This window comes from Lichtheimia ornata (assembly GCF_029851405.1).
Source record: "Lichtheimia ornata isolate CBS 291.66 chromosome Unknown scaffold00006, whole genome shotgun sequence".
In the NCBI taxonomy this organism is placed as follows: Eukaryota; Fungi; Mucoromycota; class Mucoromycetes; order Mucorales; family Lichtheimiaceae; genus Lichtheimia; species Lichtheimia ornata.
The window spans coordinates 268,606-292,303 of NW_026695326.1; the positions used below are offsets into that span (position 1 = coordinate 268,606).

Here is a 23,698-nt window from a genome sequence, read left to right on the forward strand (position 1 = left end):
CACACGAAAGCCTGCATGATATATGGACACGATTTCCCGCTTTAAAGACAATGAATTTTTATTATGTGTGATATCTAGAGTAACTTTACAGCTTAGCCTGTTGTTGTTGTTGTTGTTGTTGTTGCTTTTGACGTGCTTTAGCCACCATAAGTGCTGCACCTGCACGTGAACCAGTCTCACGACCAAGCTCTTCAGAGATCCATCGTCCAGTCTCAATAAGCGATTCCATATCAACACCCGTTTTGAAACCCATTCCATGGAGCATGTAAACGACATCTTCAGTAGCAACATTACCCTTGGCACCAGGAGCATAAGGACATCCACCTATATTCCCATGATCTCGTTAACATCATCTTAATTCCCTCATTTCATATGCTTACCAAGTCCTGCTACCGAGCTATCTACAACACGAATACCATACTACACATAAAATAAAATAAGGTCATTCATGAACCATTTCCATTTGACCACCATCCTTTTCCTTTTTACTTACGTCAAGAGCCTTGAGGATATTTGCTAATGCTTGTCCATAAGTATCATGGCAATGAACAGCAAGGGCCTCAACAGGAACGACCTTGAGCACTTTTTCAAGCATCTTGGCCATGGATCCTGCAGTACCAACACCAATGGTATCACCCAAACTAATCTCATAGCATCCAGCCTCATACATTTGCTTGGCCATATCAGCTACAGCATCGGGAGAAACTTGGCCTTCATAAGGACATCCAAGGACACAAGAAACATAGCTATTTTCTTATCATCAGCTATATTGCTTGCTATTCTCATTTGTGGTAATGACTTACCCTCGTACTTTGAGGCCCTTGTCAAGAGCAGCTTGGGTGACTTGACGCACACGTTCTAATGCCTCCTTGGTCGAGCAGTTGGTATTCTTTTTGTTGAAGGATTCTGTGACAGCAGCAAACATGGCAACCTCCTCAGCACCTGCCTTGAGGGCATTCTCGACACCACGGACATTGGGCGTAAGCACTGGATAAGAAACACCCGCCTTTTTCTCAATGGTCGTCAACACCTCATTGTGATCACCCATTTGCGGCACCCATTTAGGACTGACAAAGCTGGTTGCCTCGACGACAGGAAGACCGGCATTGGCAAGACGTTGAATCAACTCGACCTTGACGGGTGTAGGAATAACTTGCTTTTCGTTTTGCAACCCATCGCGTGGTCCCACCTCGACAATCTTTACGAATTCAGACGTTGCTGGTGTCGAGTAGAAACGCTGGTAGATAAAAGGATGTATAAGACCGAGTGCTATATAAAGTGTTGATATTTTACCTTGGAGCACATGGATCGCCAGGCAACTGAGCGAAGAGCGGGTGTAGTAAATCGTTGCATAGTGGTGGTGGTGGTGGAGGAAAAGTGGTTGTGGGGAAAAGAGATGATCCATGGATACACATTTTTATGTGGTCAAACTTTCTCACGGTCCAATGCAAAAAAACGTGTGTATGAATTTTATTTCCTTTTCTTTTGAACATGTCGCTTATTCTTCTTGGTCTGAGGACCACCTACTTGCTCCTCTCTATCCCCATCTTCTTCATCGTCATCGTTCTTGCGTCCTCGTTTGCCTTTACCACTGCCACCACGTTCCTTGAGTTCCAATACAGCTAAACGCTGGGCATCTGATACTCGCTCTGAAAGTAACATCACATCGTCCTTTTGCACAGGGTATTCATCCAACTTGCGACCCAGATCCTTTTCAATACGTTGAATCAATTCCACATCATATTGTGTCACAAATGTCATGGATTTGCCCGATCGACCGGCACGAGCTGTACGACCCACACGATGAATGTAATCTTTGGAGGAGAGCGGCACATCGTAATTGACAACAATATCAACCATGGGAATATCAAGACCTCTGTAATATAAAATAGGTGAGTATATATACATACACAATATGGCCTCCCTATCCTTTTTCTCTTTACCTGCTTGCTACATCCGTTGCTACCAAAATGTTTCGAGATCCAGCTTTGAATTTGTTGAGAGCACCAAGACGCTTTGATTGTAACATTTGACCATGCAAAGGGATAGCGGCAAAGCCAAGAGATCGGAGCATGACGGCAATCTTTTGAGTGTCGTTACAGGTGCGAGTGAAAATGATGGTCGAGTTGCCGGCAAGTTCATTGAGCAGATAAACGAGATAGCAATCCTTGTGCTTGAGAGGAAAGAATAGATAATATTGTAACAATGTCTTGACGGTAGAATACCTAATTCACTCTTGGTTATAAAACCGCCTCTTTCCCTATCCTCGCTATCCTCCTTATACTTACTTGGTAGCCACTTCAACCTTGACGGGTTTACTTAAACTAGCACGTTGTAACTTGGCCACCTTGGTTGTCATGGTTGCGGAGAAAAGGAATGTGTTGCGTTCACGAGGAATCACCTTCAGGATTTGATCAATCTTTGGGCCAAAGTCCATGTCGAGCAAACGATCGGCTTCATCCATGATCAAATACTTCAAAGCACGCAAGCTGAATCCCTTTGTGTTTTCCAAATGATCTTGAAGACGACCAGGTGTGGCGACAATAACGTGGGGTCGTTTGGAGAGTGCAATCGATTGAGTCATCATATCCATACCACCCACAATAACAGCACATCGTACACCAATGACAGAACCCAATGCTTCAAATGTTTCCGAAATCTGATATGCCAATTCTCTACAGGTGTATCATAAGTTTCCTTCTTGATGGTCCCATCGATGATATAGACATACCTGGTAGGAGCCAAGACACAGGCGAAAAGTGGTTGTGGGTTCTCCCAAAGCTTTTGAATGATAGGAAGTGCAAAGGCTGCTGTTTTACCGGAACCCGTTTGTGCCAATCCAATGATATCACGGCCTTCGAGTGCCCATGGAATCGATTCCTTTTGGATCTCGGTGGGGTGTTTGAAATTGAGCTTTTCACATGCTTCACACAGTTGTGCATTGACGCCCTGAAAGAACATATTAGCAAAGGTGTCTTTTGGAAGTAGAAGTATGAGATCGTACCAATTCAGCAAAGGTGGTTTCTTCTGGTTTCTTTTTGGAGAGTGCCTCAATGTCGACGGCAGTGGGTGCGGTGGTGGATTCTGGCATAATCGATCGGGTTCAAAGGAGAAAGAAGGTTTTTTCTCAGTCGAGCGAACCTCTCCGAATTCATTCATTCCACCCACACAGGCTGATTTGGACCCGCCACACACAAAACACTACTTGTTTCACAGCCATTCCCAATCCACACATCTCAATGTTTATATACATGTGTATCCATCTTATTGGCATGATACGATACAACATAGAGCAATGATAATAAAGTCATGGACATCCAACAAGAGGATTTCTTGCGCCAAATCACTTGAAGATGACTCTTTCTCGAGTAAACCATTTATTTAGATATGGACGATCATTGATGAATAGTGACTATAGAGATTGTGTTGAAATAAAAGGTTGCATGATAGTAGTTACTAGGATGATAATGATGAGCTTGAATAAGAGCCACTGCCAAGCCACTGACAGCCCGATCCCAATTCGAGAAAGAGGAGATCCAACTTGTCTCTTTCCCTGAGCTTTGTTGCCCGTTTTATTTTTCCAACTTTTACAGCCATGGCCAAGATCCAAAAGAAGGGAAAGAAAGGAGCTGCTGCCACCTACATTACGAGACAGCAAGCACTCAAGAAGCTTCAAATCTCACTTGCCGACTTTAGGTTTGTTATCGAGATCGTCGAGATCGTGGGGTTTGGTTGTCAACCAAACTAACTTTTTTGCTTGATCAGACGCTTGTGTATTTTGAAGGGTATCTATCCTCGTCAACCCAAGAACCACAAAAAGGCCAACAAGGGATCAAGTGCACCTGCCACGTTTTACTATGTCAAGGATATTCAGTATCTTATGCATGAGCCCCTTCTCGACAAATTCCGTCAATACAAGACATTTGCACGCAAGCTCAACAAGGTACTTCACAAGGGTGATTACAGCACTGCCAAATCACTTGAGGAGAATCATCGTCCTGTGTACACTTTGGATCATATTGTCAAGGAGAGGTAAATACACATTGGATGCGAGAGGAAGGATGATGATGATGATGATGATGGATGGGCACAATGACTGATGGACATTTATGTAAAGATACCCCACCTTTGTTGATGCATTGCGTGATCTCGATGATGCCATTTCCATGTTGTTCTTATTCTCAAAGATGCCTGCTGACAACAAAATCAAGTCTCGTGTCGTTCATGATTGTCAACGATTGATTGCCGAATTCCAAGCCTATGTCATGAAGTCTCGTAGTTTGAGAAAGGTGTTCTTCTCCATCAAGGGTATCTATTATCAAGCAGAGATCAAGGGTCAGACCATCACCTGGATTGTTCCTTATCAATTCTCTCAATCGGTATGTGTACTTGGATATGGTAGGGCTCAACTTTATATATACTCATATCGTACGTGTTTGCGTAGACCCCCACCGATGTCGATTTCCGTGTCATGCTTACTTTCCTTGAATTTTACATTACTTTGATGGGTTTTGTCAACTTCCGATTGTACAACGAGCTCAACATTAGCTATCCACCAAAACTCGAAGCATCGAGCGGCAGCATTCAATTGGATAATGTCCCAGCAAGCTTAAAGCAGGCTGATGATGACGAGGCAACTGGTGCTGATGCCACGACCACGCTTGACGAGTTTAAGACGGTTGGATCCAATGAGAATGAGGATGAGGAAGAAAACGAGGATGCTGGTGCAGCCACATTGCGTCAAATCCAAGAACATTCACAAGAGGTTTCGTCCTTGCGCAACTTGTTCTCAAAGTGCGTCTTTTTCTTGTCACGTGAAACACCCCGCTATGCTTTGGAATTCATGATTACATCGTGTGGTGGTCAAGTCAGCTGGGATGAGACTGTGGGTCCCAATCCTCCTTATCCTGAATCAGATGAACGTATCACTCATCACATTTGTGATCGACCCACTGTCAACAATCGTGTTCTTTCTCGTGCTTATATTCAACCCCAATGGGTGGCCGATTGTATCAACCGTCGCAAATTGGTCCGTCCTTCTCTTTACGAGCCTGGCAAAGAATTACCTCCTCATTTGAGTCCATTCGTCGAAGTCAAGGAAGGCGATTACGTTCCTGATGATATTGAGGATGACACTGCTGAACAAGACACCGAGGAAAAGGAAAATGCTGCTGCTACAAACGAGGCTACCAAGAATGAGGATGAAGTATACGAAGAGGAATTGAAGGCAGAGGCTGAAGGTGTCACCTTCTCTGAATACAAGGGTGATGATGATGGCAAGAAGAAGAAGAAATCAGCTGGCAAGAAACGATCAGCCACGGAGATTGATGAAGACGCTGAACAAAAGGAAATGGCTATGGGCATGATGAGCATCAAGCAAAAGAAACTCTACAAGATTATGAAGGCCACCAACCAGCGTAAGGCTGATGAGGTATGTAAAAAAGAATGTTCAAAACATCAATGGATCATTGTTAACATGATGATTGCTGTTTATAGACTGCCAAATTAGAACGCAAAAAGAGAGCACTCAAAAAGTCAAAGAACTAAATAGACATGATCAACAACTTCACATTTGCTTATCCCTCATTTATCGTTGTACACTGCATTCCATTCTTTCCACACGCTCGCTGCATATTTTTAATACACACATGTTATTTGGATTAATTACAATGGTTGTTGCTATGGAGATGGTATCTTGGTTACAATGAGCCGCCTTTTGAAAAGATTTGATCCCAATCATCCTGTTTCATTTGATGGGCATGTTTTGCTGCTGCTTCCACTTGACCATGTGCATGACCTAATAAGTGATCGCGTACCATAGCCAATCGTGATACTGCAGTATGGTTGGATGCTGCTGCTGCTGGTGTTTGTGGTTGATCCATGATTTCTTGCTGAGCTTCCTTGATGAGAGATTCAATCGCCGGTGGTGCTCCATAAATATCATCCGTGTATTTCAATTCCTGTAAATAAGCAACGATATCCTCTGCAGCCAAAAGCTCGGTCCATTGATGGCGGCGGCGATGTTCAGCAACACTATGCTCATGATCCGCTTGATGTCGATGAGATTGATAGGTCTGGGATTCTTGTGCCAAATCATCGCCATGGATGGCATCCGTATACTCTGCAGAACTCAGAAAACCAAGCACCTCAGCGCCATCAGTGGCAACAGGTGGTGCTGGAGGTGGATGATGGATGATAGATGGTTCGCGTATAGGTTGAAAAGAAGATGATGATGCTGAAGGTGACGACGACGATGATTGTATAAATGTGTCAAAACCAGTACTGTCAGACTGATCTTGAGTAGCAAGGGACGATCGAAAACGTGCTGATTCTGCTTCACCGGTGGGACGATACTGATGGGTGTTTGCAATGTTCTCATCGCGTCGAATGGAGGTAGAAGCTGATGACGAAGAACCTGCTTTATTTGACCAGGGAAGCATTGTGTATAATAAAAAAAGAACAAGGGGGGAGGAGGAGGAGGAGGGAATCACGGCTAAATCTTCTTTGAATCCTTGATCGTATACTTGCCGTACTAAGGAGAAATACGTCATATTAGCATGTGATCTCAACTGTCAACAACCGGTATCCATAGCGATCAATACTCACATCCTTCTCTGGATCAAAGACCTCCCAACGACTAGCAGGGAAAATGTGCTTGTTCTTTTCATACCAAGATCGCTCCACGACTTTACCAGCATGTGACTATGACAAAGCATAAGTTAATAAGCTTCCCCAAAGTGCCATTGCCAATAAACCTACCTCATCCTTTTCCACCGTAGCATCATTAATCAATCGCACATCGTCATGAACATCGAAACTGAAAAGAGGACCGGACTTGCCACGAGCCTTGTTGATGATGAAATCATAAAACGTATAGTGCTATCATCCATGCTGATATGAGAATTCACTGGCGACGACGATGATGATGATGGTGAGGGTACTTACATGCGGGATGATTAAATCTTCCTTGACATAAATAAGATTATCCACATTGACACCACGCAATTGGGGGAATTGTTGTCGACATGCCTCGAGAAATTGAGCAATGCTGTCACCTTTCTTGCACTATTTTCGTTCAATCCATCTTAGCTCCCTGACCATCCAAGCATAAGAATACAATCCAATTACCTGAACCGATTTTCGATGTCCACTGCCATCCCAATAAGAGTATGTGATTTGGATAGTTTCATCTACATACCAGTATTACTGGAATCCATCAATACCGATGTGTGCTTATGATCCTGTTGACTCACTCTTAATCTCCTCTTGTCGCTTGAGCCATTGTTGTCGAAGCTCTTCTCGTTCCAAACGTTCTCGTTCTTCTCGTTCACGATCAGGAAGGAAACTTGTATCCACCGTTGGATCCTTGAGCATCTTGCGCTTCTTGGGTGTTGCTTGCTCTTCTTCTTCTTCATCCTCATTATGCTCATCATCATCGGCAAAGGATAACTTGACACTGGCCTTGTTCTTTTTCCTCTTTTTCCTCTTTTCCTCACTAGTGATGCCCATGTCAGTGGATAAACAGATGCATTGTGTTGTTACACCAATATTTACCCAAGAGGTGCCGTTTTGGCTGCTTCACGCATTTGCTGTTCCTGGAGGTTCTCTTTGATCTTTCTATAATCGCGTAGCTCGGTCAAGCCGATCGTGCTGCTCTTGAGTTGAGACTCAATGTCGTTCTTGGTGGTGACGAACTTGTCGCTGCCCACTCGCACTTCATTTTGCTGTACAAAAGCTGTGTCAACGAATCCAGAACGATCTTGGCGGCAAAGCGATGCGTTACCTTGGCGATCTTTTGTCGTTCTCGTTCCGACTCCTCATAAATCTTGCGACGTGCCTTTTCAAGCATCGTTTGGCGTTGTCCCTCTGCTTTGGAATCCATGTCGATGACTGTGTGTGTGTGAACGGGGCTGGAAGAAAGGAGGAGGCAAGACAAGAGAGAGACAAGAAAAAAAGGCCGATCGAATCGGTATCCCATTCATCCCGTCACGTGCAATAGATATAGAAAGAATGATTGTATCCAGGATACCCCACATGCATTCGCTAGAGGCTCGATTCTTCTCGTAGGGTTAGCAACCATCATGCTAGATGTTGTCTTTGATTCCTGCTTATAGTACCTGAAATACAATACACTTACCAGATCTCTTACCCGATGAGAATGTGTTGTTTGTGGATGAAAGTGGTAGCGACTAGAAGTGTATTAAGAGTGATTGGTGCCATTTCTTGGTGATGTTGCCGGTTATGCATCATAAACAATCACAGCACCTAGCCTCCTTGATAAAGAATCAGGGTTGAACCTGGTATAAGCGTTGCACTCGATTTATTATTCATGCATCATCTCTTTTACGCTCTTATTGATAAACAACATCACCTTTATGAATCATACATTTTATTGTGCTCACAAACATTACCCATTTTGCCACCCACCGTTCTTCTCCCACACGCCTCTTTTCTTTATTCTATCTCTCTTTGATTGCTGACATCTTCAAAGCCCCGGTCAATGTGAGTATCATCATGGTAGGTATTGATGCTATGGATCTTTGTGGCCATTCATAGTAGTGATGGATCATTGTTATCCTACTTTCATTGTCATTTGATATTCGACTCCTTTGATAAGGTAAGAATCCAATCATCTTGCATGATGAAACACGTACTCACACTCATTTCCAATGTGCCATGATCGACGACTAGCAAGTATTTTTCTTCAGCTCCTGCTATCCCACTCTCAATCATTGAAATCCCCATTTATTCATACTCTGTCCACCATCATTACTATAATCCCAATAACAAGATCATGATGTTGAGGTATTTGACTAGCAGTAAAGATGTATAATTTCTAGGGGGGTGGTTGTTGTAGTGATGCTTGCAGAATGTTGTTGGGCGGGAAGCGAAAAGCCCAATTCCTTGTTTGTTGTTCTTCTTCCAATACATAACGACATGGCGACCAATCCACTGGCCGGTGGTGCAGCACAACAAGGCATGACGCCTGAGCAGCAACAGCAAGTTAAAATGATCACGGGCTTGATGGAGTCGTGTCCTGTAAAGACAGCCATGGCAGGTGGTGCTGGTAGGTGTCCTTTTGTGCCCTTCATTCCTTTGGAGATCGTCGCCGTTGACGCTTTTCTATAAACAACTAGGCTTTGTTATGGGTGGTGCTTTTGGTCTGTTCATGTCATCGTTTGAGTTTTCAGGACCAAGTATGAGACCCGAGTTATTGGAGCAAAGTACCAAGGTTCAAATGAAGGCTGTTCTCAAGGATATGGGCACACGATCCTATTCGATGGCAAAGAATTTTGCAGTGGTTGGTGCCATTTACTCTGGTACTGAATGCTGTATTGAATCAGTAAGTGGGATGGGATGGATGCAATATGGATATCGAATGAGTTATTGATGATGATGATGGTCTTTGGATAGTATCGTGCAAAGAACGATCTTTACAACAGTGTCGCTGCTGGATGCTTTACAGGAGGTGCATTGGCTGCAAGAGCTGGTCCTCAAGCGGCAGCTTTTGGTTGTGCAGGCTTTGCTGCTTTCAGTGCTGCCATCGACTATTACATGAAGAGCTAAATGATCCAACATCAACAACGCCTACCTATACGCACACACACACACACACACACACACCAACCACATATTACAACATCAGCATTTCTAATGGAACATACGCACACACACGCATACACGTAGAGGTTACCTGCACATACACAGCACGCCATATATACAACAACAACAACCCATATAGACTTGTTCCACCCAATGCAACCCTACCACATCAACACCCCCTTCCTCAGCAAACCCCTCTATTACAACAAAAAGTCATGTATCATATACCTCTATATTCGTCAAAAAGAAAAAAGAGTCATGCCTATATGGAATGTGGATGATGATTACAGGATTGGAGAGAAAGGAACATGGTGAAAGGGATGGGTGACAATGACGGGCATGTCATGTTGATGGGCACGTGGATTACACAGCATGATCTCCAGATCGCATCAATGCTGCTGATGTTGCTATTGTTAGTGAGCAAACAATCATGAATGATCGGCAGCCAACGGGAAAAGCTTCATGTATTTTGTGATCAAGATGGCGATAAGCTATATCGATGTCGGGGAAATCCCAATGTCCCAGATCCCCCACACACGCACCTACCCCCCGTCCCATTATGCTCTTGCCTTTTACTGTTGGGGAATGGGAAAAAGTGAGTCATGTATTTGGCTAGATCATATTATCCATTGAGAATTGAAGAATGTAAGATGGGTACTGTACTAATTTTTAAAGAGAGAGAGAGAGAGAGCAAGAGAGAGCAAGGAAGGAAAGGTGGTATATAAAGAGAGATGGTATTACAAAGAGCGGTGGTCATGGAGGTATGATGAAAGATGAAAGATGGGATGAAAATGACATGAATGAAAAGATGAGAATGATGATGAGTGTGTGTGTGTGTGCGTGTTTTGGTATATCCTTTTTGTGCTTATCGCCGAGAGGTGTTACTGTCACCACTGTTACCAGAGGACTGGCTAGCGGCTGTGGAACTGGATCGTTTAATGTCACCCGCGGCTCTTGCTCGATGATGCGCTAATCTGCGACTAGCAGCTACTATAGCACGTGTGGCGTGTGTTAGATATCCAAGATGAATGATGATCCTATCCCCTTCACATTTTTTTACTTACTTTGGCGAGCTCGTGCTGATTCTCGATCAAGAACGTGAACGACGTTTTCGAGTTGTTTGACCCATTCGTCACACTCAGCCTGACTATGCGTACGAAGAACATACACGGTGCGAGATCCCATGTAAGTGGAGTTTAGAGTATCCACGCCTTGTAGTGAAGATGTAATCTCGAAACAATAGGGATGGCCGGCAGCATCCTCAGGTGAAAGAGCACGAATACGTGCTTGTTCAAGCTGTAAGTGGCCTTTGTATTGAAGTACGGTGCGCTTGGATTCTTGCTTGGGACGCACAAACATTAACAAATCTGAGAACAAAAAGTATGTTTGTTCTTCGCCCACCGTTTTTGAGCTGACAACCACACGACATAAACTCCCTTGAAGCACCAAGCGTCGTTGTGCTTTGACACCAAAAGGAGCACCCATTAATGCACGCTGAATCATAAGCACTTGATCAACATTGTCGGCATCATCCACCCTAATACCACCGCCAACACTATTAGTATACACGTAACAATAGCATCCTTTTCTCTCTTTTTTACCTTGACTTCATTTCTTCGGCCAAAACAAGAATACGTTGTTTGCATGTTTGTAGACCAAAATGATCGGGATGCATGGGCGTCGTTAGATCGGCTAGCTTGCTAATAAGGTGTGCATATCGATTGATGGAACCTGCTGGAATTTGTAACAAGGATAAGAGCGTTGCACCTTTCAGAGTCGGGTTCTTGTGTGCCGACTAAATATAGATAATGGGTGTGTGTGTGTGTGTGTGCCCTTCGGTTAGTAGGATAGATAAAATACCGAGATTGTGTATTGATCAACTTACATCAATAAACTTTTTGAAAGGTTGGTAGCGTGTCAATCGTTCATAGGTGGTCACAGCGACGTCGTAATTGTCAAGGTATGCCTTGTAGACATTGAGTTGCTGGAACTAGATAACAATCATCACCCGATGAGCTTAATGAAGATGCGCGATAGTAGATCAGAAACATACCCAATTCTGAAACACGTCCGATATGATTTGTGTTGGACCCCATATCTGTAATCTAGACTCGTGCATGTCAATTATTATGCTTTGCAGAAATGCGACATGCATTGCGTGAGAAAACTGTACCGTTGTTCAAGGCTAGTCAAAATGTCACGTTGGACTTGAAGGATTTGGTCAAAATTGCCAAATAGCCATCGAAGCTCTCGTTCGGTACAAGCTGCCTTTTTCATTCCAAGAAAACTAAACGTCGTTTGCTTGGCGTCTTTGCGCATTGGGTTCAAAAAGATGTTGGCAACAAGCTGCAATGATTCGAGGTAGGCATGTTCTGAATTATATAGTTGTTGAACCAAGGCTTCGCGATTTCGATGAACAAGCTCATGATCTGGATACGTGCATGTTGTCAGTGAATTTGCCATATCGCGTCATGGTGGGATGCATTACCTAGCAACGCATCATCTACATCATCGTAGTCAAGGCTATCGATAATATCAAATTGGTCTTCCGTTAATTGCTTGGCGTCGTAAGTATGCTGTTGTTGTTGCTGTTGGTAGTGCGAGGTGGCTGTGGATGTGGTAGGTGACGCGCATATGGATGGCACTTCAACCGATGTATAGCCCGTCATGCTCGTCAAGCCGCTTGGATATCGTGAACTCGCATAGTTACTGCTATCTTTACTTGAAATGCTGCTGGTGCTAACAATGCTTTGGTGATGATGATGATACTTTGCTGGCTGATTGCGTCTGGATGTGGTGGATGGTCTTCGACGTGATGACAAGGTCTGCGACGTTCGAGGCGAGTCGCTATATGATGGTGAAGGTGTATTCATAAGATGGAAAGAATGGGGAGGAAGGAAGAGAAAAGAGAGAAAGAAAAACTTAAAAAGAATGCACGAAGCTTTTTTTGTTGCATGCACTTTCCCTCTTTGGGCTCATCGTCACATAGGTAGTACGTATTGCATATGTGCAGAGATGGGCCACATGTTGCACACCACTAAGCAATTGATAAATGGTCAGTCGCCCTTTTCGGAGTCAAACAATGGACGTATTGTATGGAGCGATACCACCAGGAGTCATATTGGAAATAGTCTAGGGAATGATGGGGGTGATCCTCGTTAATGGACATCATCTCTGATTCACGTCTTGTACTCTCCACTCCCTCGCTAAAGGTACAAATTACACAGTTGTACAAAAACCAAAGATGCAGGGGGCCATCTGTCGTTGACTATTGATCTATAATTTGAAACGTGTGAGGAGCAACCAAGGGTCGAAAAGTGTGTGTGCCATCCAAAGATGTGGTGAATATAGACTTGCGTTAGCGTGTTTTCGTGCTGCAGCAAAAGTCATTTACCGGCAAACGAGATTACCAGTGGTAAGGTGAGTGATGACTTTGAGTGAAATGATCGACACGGCTATCCCTGTTGTCATTGGTTTATCATAGCTAGGTGGTAGTCAAATGATGTGTGCGTAAGCGTGCCCAATACACGAGGTAAGAACAAAGCAAAAGCCAAAGACAGCGTGCGTGGGGTGCGTGGCCTTGGCCTTCATATCGGCTGAGTTTATTGTTAACCCCCTCTATGCCATCATCATCTCTACCCTCCTTGGTTTTCTCCACAAATGAGCATGCATTGCTTGTTTGCTTTGTCTCTCACGATACTTTGTTCTACTTTTTTTAAGCCATTACTACTACCAACATGTCACAAGACCACAAGATGGTGTCACGGATTTACAGTGGTGCATTGGCCCGATCATTATCAAATGCTTTGCTAGCCGTTTCATGTGAATCTCATTCCCTTTTTGCTTATGCAATAAAGCAAAAAAGCAAAATCACCAACCATGAATGGTAATGTGTATACACAATGACGAATGCGTATGGAGGCGGCAACAATGAAAAAAGGAGTATACGATGTCGCAAAAGAAAAGGACCCTGACGTATGTGTACATTCACTATGCGTGTGAGTGAGAATGCGAGGGGGTCTAAAAAGACCCACGGGCTTTCTTCTTCTCGTGCACTGCTAGGGATGTTTATGCTGATTTGTGCACATGATGCATCAGGGGCATGGACCCGAGAAGAACCGATCGATGTCTGCTTGTCATTGCCAAATCAGGATTACATAAAAGGGGAAAGGGGAAAAACGCGCCCAAACATTAAGAGCTATGGTCACGTTGATGTTCACCCGCCCTTTCCCCATTGTTTGTGAATTCTTGTCATTCTTTTCGTTTTCTCACCAGCTCTTTTCAAATGCTATCTCAGGTATACATCACCTTCCCCATAGCACGCGCACACGATTTTATAGCAGGGCAACCAAATGCTACTATCATTTACAACATCAATCTTCTCAAGAGACCAAATTGATTAATACCCACGGTCAATATTTGCTTATGTACACCACACACACATTGTTGGGTAATAAATTTGTTGACTTTGCTCACTACCCGCCACCGCTTAGTGATACGTGTTACCTGTACAAAAATGCAGGTACAACACAATTCGAGCTAAGCAAGGTGGTATCGTTTACTTGACCATGTTCATGCACATGCATATGTGTCAGCAGCCATCAACATCAACAACCCTTGTACATCACGTGTGTTATCCACAAATGCAGCTCTTAAGGGTATTTAGCCATTACCTAACATATGAAACAAGCCCATTTTCATTATGCTTGTGGTTGCTATGGATACAATAAAGGCGATGATTAGCTGCTTGTCCGTGCGTTTGTTTACATGTAGCTGAAACGGCTGCCATACAACATAGTGCAAATCGTTCCACACTCACACACAATTGGCTAAGGTCTTTCTTCAGCATGGGAAATCTCCGGGAAATATGGGTCGGGTCGTTTGCCGCCATGTTCGTATGACGTTTGACGTGAACCATGAGATATCGATAAGACAAGAGATACAGGCATTAAATTTGGTTTGCTTACAGAGCAAGTTCAACTTTCCTTTGACAAACAAGGAAATCCGATCTATGAAACTTTCAGATTATTGGTGTTGTGGTGGTATATACAGCTACATAAAGGAGCTTGTGGTAGGAGCAGATGTGAACGGTAACAACAGAAGAGCGGCCCATGGCTTGATCACACGCTAAAGAGCAACCTTAATATCACTATATCCGGCAAGGGGGGTGTGGCAAAGAATCAGAATCGTGGTATTGGGTGCTGCTTGTTGCATCAAAGAAAGAGGGAGAGAAGGCTGAGCTTGGCGCGAGGTATGCTTTTTGATCAGACAGTATTTTCGTGTTTCAGCCTCCCTCTTGCATAGAGAGCAAGAAAGGAATGCAACACACGCACACACAACCTACTGGATTATGCATGATGCAAATGGGCAACAAAAGCAAGATCTGATGATGCATGCATGATGCTTGTCAATTTATCAAGTAGCCACGTTCCCCTACATATCAAAGGCATGGATCCATTGGTGCTCATTCCTTGTGTGCTCCCCCATCATCATACATAGCCTAACAACAACACGACAGGTCTTGTGTTTGATTGACCACGATAATACCTAGCTGCTGATCCCAAACTTCCTTTCTTTGTGGGTTGCGAAAAACGCTTGTGATCGCCAAGAGTTATAAAAGGATACGTTGCCGGGTTATATTTGCGTCAACGATTGGATCTATGCGTCATTTTGTATATCGATCGACATTGACGGATGGCTTCTGTTTACATGTTTACACCCTTTTTTCATTCACGATCATGATGCTTGCCCATCCTGACACTAACTTTTACCTTCGTTGATTACACAAGTGAGGCGCTTGATCAAAGGGTCGTATCCGCATGCGTTTTCAGCCTCCTCAAAACCTGGCAGGGTGCACAACAATCGGCCGAATCACTTGCTTTGTTGTTTGTGTTGTGCGTGTGTGTCCTTTGTAGGCCGTGTGTAATGGTCGTACATACTAAAACCGAATTTTTCCTGCAAAGCTCCACTTGTATCTTCCTCTCTGCTTCGTTTCTGTGGCACACTTTTTTTCTCTTTACATTGGGTGGTGCAAACGATGCTACGGGTGAATCATAAAGTTCTTCCTTGTGTAGCGTATCTTTCTAGACTCATTCGTCAATGAGTGTGCGGATCCGCAGAACGACCATAGGTTGCACAGAGCTTGTGTGTACACAAATTTTGCAACGCACAATTCATCGAAACATAGGCTTGGTTTGCATTTGTGTCACAGAACGACCAAAGAAAAAGGTAAAGGGGAAAATGGAATCTTGACATACACACACGCACACACACAATACGTAGCACTATAAAAATGGTCATAATGAAAAATGATGGAAGAGAAATGGGCGTTGCTATGGAGTCACATGATTCATGGTAAACAAGAGAAAGAAAAGGGAACGAGGAAAACATCATTGGCGTTGTTATCGGTTAGGTGCGACAATCTATAGCTGTCACCTGAACCAAGCATTGTAAAACGCTCTTCTTTTTGCATGAGTCAAAACCCATTACTCGAATAAAGGAAGGGAAAATTGGTGTCAGCGCGCGGCTTTGTTCCGTTCTTTTTACTTTATTATGCATTAACCTTGGCACTTCAACCTGTAGGTTGGTTCGGTAGATGGTACACAAGAAAATAAAAAGACTGGCATATGTGTATGTGTGAGCATGTGTACGACGACCCCGTGGTGAGCGATCAATTACATCATGGAATGACCCAACCGACGCAAAACGCCCATCATCACGATTAAGCTGTGTGTGCATATGCGTATATATGTACACAAACACAGGACAGGTAAAAAAGCCAACCAACCAACCCGCCATTTTACCTGTGCACCCATTGGGATTTAGTGAAACGCACAACAACGGGATGAATTGGGGGTGTTAACCAACAGAAAAAGAGAAGCGAGTGACCCGTGACCATAATCCCATGATTGTATGCAACCAACTTGCGGACACAACGTTTTTGGTATATCGTACCTTTACCTTTTGATCCTCGTTGTTATTGCTGATGATTCGTCATGTTAGGAGACTCTATCTTCCCCGCCCAAACGACATTGAGTCGACCACCAACCTTATATCATTTATCCTCTCCTCCATATAAAAAGCTGTATCCTCATCCGCAAATCCTTGTTTCCTTCTCCCCGCATTCTCTCTCTCTCTCTGTCTTCCTCTCTCACGCTCTCAAATCCAATTCATTGTTACTTCTTTCTCTTTTTCACTCTTTGTCTTTCATTTTTCAATGATCCCTGCCGAGCAGCAACATCCTACCAACACCACAACGGTCGCTTTTTACCCTGATCATCCTCATCTGATGGCCCCACATTATCGCTATCATCATCCTCATCGCCACAACAGCTATCATCATTACGATCAACGATCCATGCCTATGGGGCAGCAGCAGCAACAACAACCATCACAACAACAACAACAGCATCATCTTTTAAATCGCAAGCGGTTATCTACGAGCAAAACAGCTACTATGCTTATGGATAAGCCAAGAAAGTCATCCACCACGGTGATGCCTTATCCTCTTCGTAGGCCACTGTTGTCGCCATCATCACCCGAACGCCTGTTGCTGCTCGACGAGGTTATCCCCGTTGAAGCACAAAAGCCATCACCTTCAACATCTTGTTCATCTTCTTCGACCACCTCCTCATCACCTTCTCCAAGGATACTACAACCTCCTCATACTACAACTTCAGCAACATCGAAACCCAATACCAGTACCACACACCATTTACCACCAGCAACACCAGCAAGGACATTATCGCCACCATCAATGTACTATTTTACATGGCTGGTATTCTTGCATGAGAAATGGGTTCCATTTGATGCTGCCAATCAATCCAAGCTGGAGCAAACGCTTACCTTGGGTGGTACCTTTGTTGATGTTTCGGATACCCATTTCCCAAAAGTCAAGCGTGTGCGTGTGTTTCCAAAGAACAATTACCTCTCGTACTTGGGCGTCAAGTATCGCTTGTCGCGAATCATGCAACCCGATGCTTGGCTTGATCATAAACATTTGGCTGCTACGTCGTCGTCTTCGCCTGATGATGAGGCGATTGATAACAGCTGCAATCGAGAAAACGCTGGTATCAATGGCAACCACAGCAGTGGTGCATCGCCATGGATACCGTGAAAAGGAGAATGAAAGAACAATGAATACTAGGGCCCGTTGGAGTTGACAAACAACATGCACAGAGCAAAAGGATCCCAGGTCCCTATTACTACCATTTCACAACAACCCATCGTTTCCTTATCCTCTCGATCGATTATTATACACTATCTTGCGCATACCTATATATATATATAATCCATGCAAAACCGCTTATCGTTTTGGAGCTCAAGGAGATTGCCGCTTGCTATAGTCTACATACAAGGCCGCTGTCCCGATACCTTGAGCCTCAAGCTTGAAATGAGCTTATACATACTTTTATACAACAGCCATATATTTATTTCTCAACACCCAGCAGGAGCAGTAGCTCTCGCCTTTTTGACTCGCCTTTGTCTACTATTACGTTGTAAACGAGCACCCATTGTTGTGTTGCTTAGTCGATAGATTGCCTTCTTCATGTAACAAATCGCTCCTTTCTTGTTTCCATCCACCACTACCACCATCATCATCATCATCCCCGCTGTCATCAGCCGATATAAATTCGTATATACCCCTTGTTAAAGTTTTGTTGTTATTGTGTCAGTGCCGAAGTGTGTATATGGCTGAAACCACTACTGACAAGGTTTTATCACCTGATGGCTGGAATATGCATATTTGTATGGATCACATATACATACAGGCGCATGCACTGGTGGTTGTTGTTCATCATCATGATACTAGGATTGTACACTTTTGACCCTTCCTTGAAGATACTCATTATCATTGAACATCTTTTCACATGGGATGCGGTGGTATTCATCACGTCGTCGATGTGGGTCTATCAGGTGTATGTTGTGTGTGTGTGTATAGTGGTGGTACTCCCGCTCAACGCATGGAAAGGGGGTGCCCCATGGCTCATCAGCCTGTTCCCTGTCAGACCATGTGAGCGAAAAAAAGGACCATGACCCCAATTATTATGCTCGGACATAATTATCATGGCCACATCTACCATGATGTGCACGCGTGTTTTATCACACTCATTCCAAAGTGTCCTTTACGGATGACATTGCCCGCATTTACATCCACAAACGGCATCTTTGGCTGCTTTTGGTTATCAACACCGTAAGAAAAAAGTAGTAGAATCTTTTGTTTGCACGATCCACCATGTCGTCTGTTGTATGAGATGCTGCACAAAAGCGTGCTACATGTCGCGTGGTAGCTGGAATAGGCGAGCTTTTCGCTTGTACGCCATGAAGACATTGGCTGTGAAGGTTCATTCACTGTAAAGGGAAATGAATGACCTGGCAGAAACTAGAAAATAACGATTAGCTAATTGACGAGGAAACATTTTGGGATCTTGTCACCATTGTAATCGGTGTTTTTCATCCATTCACTTTCGTTTCTCCCTCATTTGCTCCTTTTTTTTCTCTCTGGTCTCGATGCTCATGTGGCATCACGTCATAGTGCATGGATTTGGAATATCAAAACAGGATATGCGCGCACATGGTCGGAGGTTGTATAGCCTATTTTGCTCGTGCGGCAAAATCACCAAAAGGTGTTCAAAGTAAAGGGGAGGGATGAAGGAGTAATCTTTGTCAGGAAGAGAAACTGAGTTGGACGCCTCTTTGAGATCCCCCTCATGAACCTATGTCCTCGACGCAAACCTCAGTGTATGTGGAGAGATGGTTTTATTTGTTGGCACCCATCATACGGGTAGTAGTAGCACCATCATGTACAAATAATTGTTGGCCCTGAATGATCAATACGCATATTCAAAAGCACGTTCCATCTCGTCTTTGGAAAGGATGCTTGTGAAGGCTGGATTACATAATGAGGCAATCGATACATTCAGGGAGATAGAGCCCAAGGAGATCAATCTTGTGCCTGTTGGATCGAGAGGGTTAGCGTTGAAAATGTTGCACAAAGTTGAACGACCGCCATTAATTGGCATGCTTAGAAGAGTCGTGGGTCCTGCTTGTTTATCCAGGCAACATCACCATGGCAACTACGCAGCTTAGCAACAATGCGGAGTCGTTGCATCCTTTATCATTCCATAGTTAGGAGAAAGGTTGCTTAATACGCTTTGTGTGTTGGGGGTCAAATTCCAGACTTGGCAGGTGTAGTGCGTCATTGTTGGCTGCTTTGATTCTTTTGTATCATTGAAATGGTGATGGCACACCAACCATTGACTTTTTGGCATCATCGTATACGTGATAGCTTAATGAATGTCCCAAACATTTAATCACAAAGATATTAAAAAAGAAACGATGGTGGGCATGTGAAAGATGATGTGGGGGAAAAAAGTCACCATCACCACATGAAAGATGCGTGTGTGTGCGACATTTGAAGAAGGGTGGTTAGTATACCATGATGCTATGTAAAATATAGGCGGGTCCCAGACCCCTGTATCTTTGCTGATATACTCCCAAGCAATCATGGACGCATGTTGATCTATGCAACAATCAATGAACTGCATCTGTCGTGTCATGCAGATCAGTGCAGTGTAAACACTATCGCCATGTGTCGCAAAATTGACTTTTGTGCACCAGCGTAAGGAGCAAAAAATAGTGCCAGAATATCCCGCGTGTACAACATAGCAGCCGTCTCATCCACTATCACCATAATCATCACTTCCATTGCTACAACCCTCCTCAACTACCCCTTGATTGTCACTTCTTTCCTAGGTAAGTGATGACAACAGAGAAATATACTCTTTATATCGCATGCTATCGCACCTACATGCTCATGTGTGGGTTTTGCATATACCTTTGGATCAACAATAGAGGGCTTTTATTATCTCGGATGTTGTGGCTGGCAACTACCGCTTCTGTCAAACGACGACTTGAACTCAGAGAAGCAAGCTTGGGCCATGCAAAAGTCGGCTTTTACGGATACTCGCCCGCAATTTGCATCCATACCTCTACCAACAAAGCGGCACAAGCACCCATTGATACGAAACGTGTGGTGGTACGATGGGTGTCTCAACTTCCTTTTTTCACCTTTCCCATGCTAACAGCGTACATAGCATTTTACCCCTACCCCTAGCAAGAGCTCGTGGTAGGAAGCTCAAGGTTACATTATACTCTTGGATTTCAACTTTTTGTGATGGTATATCGATCATCATCAATGTATTGCAAGTAATGATGCTATTACTGCCTGTTTATGATTAGCTAATAGATATACCAAAATGGATTTGCAACATTCCCACCTCCTTGGCCCTACTACTTTAAGACATCACTGAAACCTGCATGCGTCATGATGGGGGGAGAGTGGTGGTAGTAAGGAAGATTAACAATGGATGCCATCGTGGTATGATTGATGGGAGAGATATTTAGCTACTCGGGTGCCCGTGCACCTTTTTGGGAGAGAGCATCGTGCGTGGCATCCATCAAGATCGCACGTACATTTGCGAACATTCCTTTGCAGAGCCCCTTGTTTATTTCGTCATCTTTGTGTTGTGCTCTCTCGCTCTCTCTTTCTTTAAACCTAAGGAGAAAGGGAGATGAAATAGACATTGTCAGCTTAATGACCTGGGTTCATATCAATTTTGGAAGCGATCGTCAAAGCTTGGATAGTAGTGGTGTGAAAAGATAATATGGCTCGGGGTGCTCCGTTAATACACCGACAAAGGTGGTTTACTGTATAGGGATAAAAAATCTCGAGATGAATGTAATGATTAAAGCATGCGTGCCAACCGTTGCCAAGCAACACATATACACAATCCACGTAACATGCACACGACTATATGATAGCTTTATGGGTTCGTGACACCCGAGATGATTAGCCAAAACGTTCATGGTTGGCCGACCGAATGACCGGGTACGACCGAAAAATCCACCCGCCCTTTTTCCCTTACTGATTTTGTTTGCCTTTTGCTCGCGTGGCAATTAAGGGTTGCACGGGGATAAGATGCGCTGAATAAGCACAATACAGAAACAACGTGCTCTGCCCAAAAAAAGAAAATGGCGGTTTATTTTGCGTGTGGTGGAACCCTATCGTGAGTGCATTCATGCCAACTGCTACCTTCCACTACCCCCGCGCGGTTGTATCCCGATCACACACACACTCCTTGTCAAGGAGAAAAATGATTCTGCCATGTGGCCCAGCACAGCTTATTACATTTATCTCCCAAGTAAGTGGGTGTGTTGTCTCTTAGGAATGCTATTCGTGTGTGTATCATACGTAATGGAAATTGCCCCTTATTACTCCTTCCCCCCACTTTGTGTCTTTAGTACCCGTGCGTGCTACATTATTATTGTTTTCCTGGTTTCCCTTTATTGGCTTGTACCAAGGGCCACAATCATGGTTTAGCCGACCACAGGGTTTTGTATGAGTGGCACAGGTACATTGACAAGCTATCAACCAAAAAGATGATGAAATGGATACCGGGTAATTGTTTATTTGTAGTAAAGAAAACGAAAAAGGGTAGAGGAACAGGTATAGTAATTGGTAATCAACCTAACTAGAAACCAAAGGATACGGAAAAGTGTTGGTAGGCTTACGGACCAATCATAAGCCGCAAAGACTAAAATAGGTACCCACCCAAGTATATAAGAACCTACCTCGACCCTGGCAGCCTGTCATTTCCTCAACCCGTTTTTTACTTCTCTGACACAAATTACCACTCACAGCTTTTTGCAACAATTCATAATGCAATTTAACAATCAACACGATTATACCAATCTTATGTCCACCACGTTTGGCACCACCAACGCCTACTTTTATCAACAAGAGCCTGCTGCCACTACTACTACTGCTTCGGCTGCACCATTGTTGTTGGAGCCATATGATCACATGGTGCCATCGAGTGATGCTGCCGTCGTCAACAATACAAAGAACAATGATCGAGACCAGACATCGGCTAAAGATAACAACCGGAAGAGACCGAAGCGTAAGCAAGTTAAGAATGCATGTGGTAAGTTATTTTTAACCCGACGCAAAGTGACACAAACATGTCTTTTCTCGGGTCTTATCCATATTTGTCGTATGAAGTTGATTGGATGGCTCATGTCGCTTATCCCTCTTTAGTTAACTGTCAAAAGGCATGCAAAAAATGTGATGATGGTCGTCCTTGCCAACGTTGCATCAAGCTTGGTCTCACCGCCACATGCACCAACTCCCCTCGTAAGGAGCGCAAGAAAGGTGTTAAGCGTGGTCCCTACAAGAAGCGTCAAACTGCACACCAACAACAGCAAGAACAAGGTGTGATTGGTACCTCGACATTCAACACCAACAATGACATGTATCAACAGCCCCTCAACATCACCCCACCTTTGACTACCAACACCTCACCTTTGTCGAGCTCGCCTTTGTCTGCCGATTTGGGATACAACTACCTCGCAACAACCCATGATGTTGCTTCATCAGCTTCTGCTTCTTCGCTTTCACCAGTGTCACCCCACTTTCCTCAACTTGCTTGGGAAAACAATCCTCGCCAATACGATGGTTTGTGGCAAGATGCTCCTGGAATCGATAACACCAATGTTATGGTTCAGCATTTGGATGCTCCTATTACCAACAACAACACCATGACTACCACCACTGCTTTCGACTCTCTCGCTTACAACAACATGGTGAAATCCCAGCAGCAACAACCTTACGACTTTTTGTATATGGAAGACCCTTGCATCATGACCAGCGATGATAATACATGGGCCATGTACTCCCAACAACAGCAACAACAACAACAAGTTCAGTATTACCAGCAACCTCAATCGACTGGCTACTGGCAGACATTTTTGGCCAACGCCTAAATTCATCTCATCGATCGCATTGATCTCTGCATTTATCTCGCCGACTCGCTCACACACGTGTTATTCCCATATCTCATTGTTCAAGCCATTCACATCCATCTCATCTTACACATGCTAGACCACTCTCATACATCTCATTATACACATGCAGAATCCCCTCATTTATGCTTCATCATGTTTCCTCCTTTCCTATCGCTGTATATATATTCTGGCGCGCCACCTCATTTTCATTTTACGCATCCTTCATCATCCATTATATGCATCTCCTCTC

At 43.9% G+C, this 23,698-nt stretch overlaps 9 protein-coding genes across 9 annotated transcripts; 4 read left to right on the forward strand and 5 right to left on the reverse strand.

The window, feature by feature from the left end:
• Nucleotides 1-85: 85 nt before the first annotated feature.
• On the reverse strand, nucleotides 86-1,353 carry O0I10_002257 (uncharacterized protein; the record flags this gene model as incomplete). Its single annotated transcript, XM_058482341.1, has 5 exons — nucleotides 86-324; nucleotides 381-420; nucleotides 494-746; nucleotides 804-1,237; nucleotides 1,294-1,353. The coding sequence occupies 5 exons, from the start codon at nucleotides 1,351-1,353 to the stop codon at nucleotides 86-88; spliced, it is 1,026 nt and encodes a 341-aa protein (XP_058346839.1).
• Nucleotides 1,354-1,470: 117 nt separating this feature from the next.
• O0I10_002258 (uncharacterized protein) lies at nucleotides 1,471-3,091 on the reverse strand (the record flags this gene model as incomplete). The annotated part of the gene is made up of 5 exons (XM_058482342.1): nucleotides 1,471-1,876; nucleotides 1,944-2,225; nucleotides 2,289-2,675; nucleotides 2,732-2,949; nucleotides 3,005-3,091. The coding sequence occupies 5 exons, from the start codon at nucleotides 3,089-3,091 to the stop codon at nucleotides 1,471-1,473; spliced, it is 1,380 nt and encodes a 459-aa protein (XP_058346840.1).
• A 504-nt stretch (nucleotides 3,092-3,595) lies between these two features.
• Nucleotides 3,596-5,547, forward strand: O0I10_002259 (uncharacterized protein; the record flags this gene model as incomplete). Its single annotated transcript, XM_058482343.1, has 5 exons — nucleotides 3,596-3,696; nucleotides 3,766-4,032; nucleotides 4,118-4,379; nucleotides 4,445-5,431; nucleotides 5,497-5,547. The coding sequence occupies 5 exons, from the start codon at nucleotides 3,596-3,598 to the stop codon at nucleotides 5,545-5,547; spliced, it is 1,668 nt and encodes a 555-aa protein (XP_058346841.1).
• A 152-nt stretch (nucleotides 5,548-5,699) lies between these two features.
• On the reverse strand, nucleotides 5,700-6,440 carry O0I10_002260 (uncharacterized protein; the record flags this gene model as incomplete). The annotated part of the gene is made up of 1 exon (XM_058482344.1): nucleotides 5,700-6,440. One exon carries the CDS (start codon nucleotides 6,438-6,440, stop codon nucleotides 5,700-5,702), a length of 741 nt encoding a protein of 246 aa, XP_058346842.1.
• A 53-nt stretch (nucleotides 6,441-6,493) lies between these two features.
• O0I10_002261 (uncharacterized protein) lies at nucleotides 6,494-7,882 on the reverse strand (the record flags this gene model as incomplete). The annotated part of the gene is made up of 8 exons (XM_058482345.1): nucleotides 6,494-6,532; nucleotides 6,607-6,702; nucleotides 6,760-6,879; nucleotides 6,946-7,065; nucleotides 7,129-7,190; nucleotides 7,254-7,495; nucleotides 7,555-7,724; nucleotides 7,784-7,882. The coding sequence occupies 8 exons, from the start codon at nucleotides 7,880-7,882 to the stop codon at nucleotides 6,494-6,496; spliced, it is 948 nt and encodes a 315-aa protein (XP_058346843.1).
• Nucleotides 7,883-8,937: 1,055 nt separating this feature from the next.
• O0I10_002262 (uncharacterized protein) lies at nucleotides 8,938-9,567 on the forward strand (the record flags this gene model as incomplete). The annotated part of the gene is made up of 3 exons (XM_058482346.1): nucleotides 8,938-9,067; nucleotides 9,138-9,343; nucleotides 9,415-9,567. 3 exons carry the CDS (start codon nucleotides 8,938-8,940, stop codon nucleotides 9,565-9,567), a joined length of 489 nt encoding a protein of 162 aa, XP_058346844.1.
• Nucleotides 9,568-10,468: 901 nt separating this feature from the next.
• O0I10_002263 (uncharacterized protein) lies at nucleotides 10,469-12,476 on the reverse strand (the record flags this gene model as incomplete). Its single annotated transcript, XM_058482347.1, has 7 exons — nucleotides 10,469-10,593; nucleotides 10,668-11,140; nucleotides 11,205-11,398; nucleotides 11,489-11,593; nucleotides 11,657-11,708; nucleotides 11,777-12,032; nucleotides 12,092-12,476. The coding sequence occupies 7 exons, from the start codon at nucleotides 12,474-12,476 to the stop codon at nucleotides 10,469-10,471; spliced, it is 1,590 nt and encodes a 529-aa protein (XP_058346845.1).
• A 4,343-nt stretch (nucleotides 12,477-16,819) lies between these two features.
• Nucleotides 16,820-17,719, forward strand: O0I10_002264 (uncharacterized protein; the record flags this gene model as incomplete). The annotated part of the gene is made up of 1 exon (XM_058482348.1): nucleotides 16,820-17,719. The coding sequence occupies one exon, from the start codon at nucleotides 16,820-16,822 to the stop codon at nucleotides 17,717-17,719; it is 900 nt and encodes a 299-aa protein (XP_058346846.1).
• A 4,605-nt stretch (nucleotides 17,720-22,324) lies between these two features.
• O0I10_002265 (uncharacterized protein) lies at nucleotides 22,325-23,427 on the forward strand (the record flags this gene model as incomplete). Its single annotated transcript, XM_058482349.1, has 2 exons — nucleotides 22,325-22,589; nucleotides 22,703-23,427. 2 exons carry the CDS (start codon nucleotides 22,325-22,327, stop codon nucleotides 23,425-23,427), a joined length of 990 nt encoding a protein of 329 aa, XP_058346847.1.
• Nucleotides 23,428-23,698: the final 271 nt, after the last annotated feature.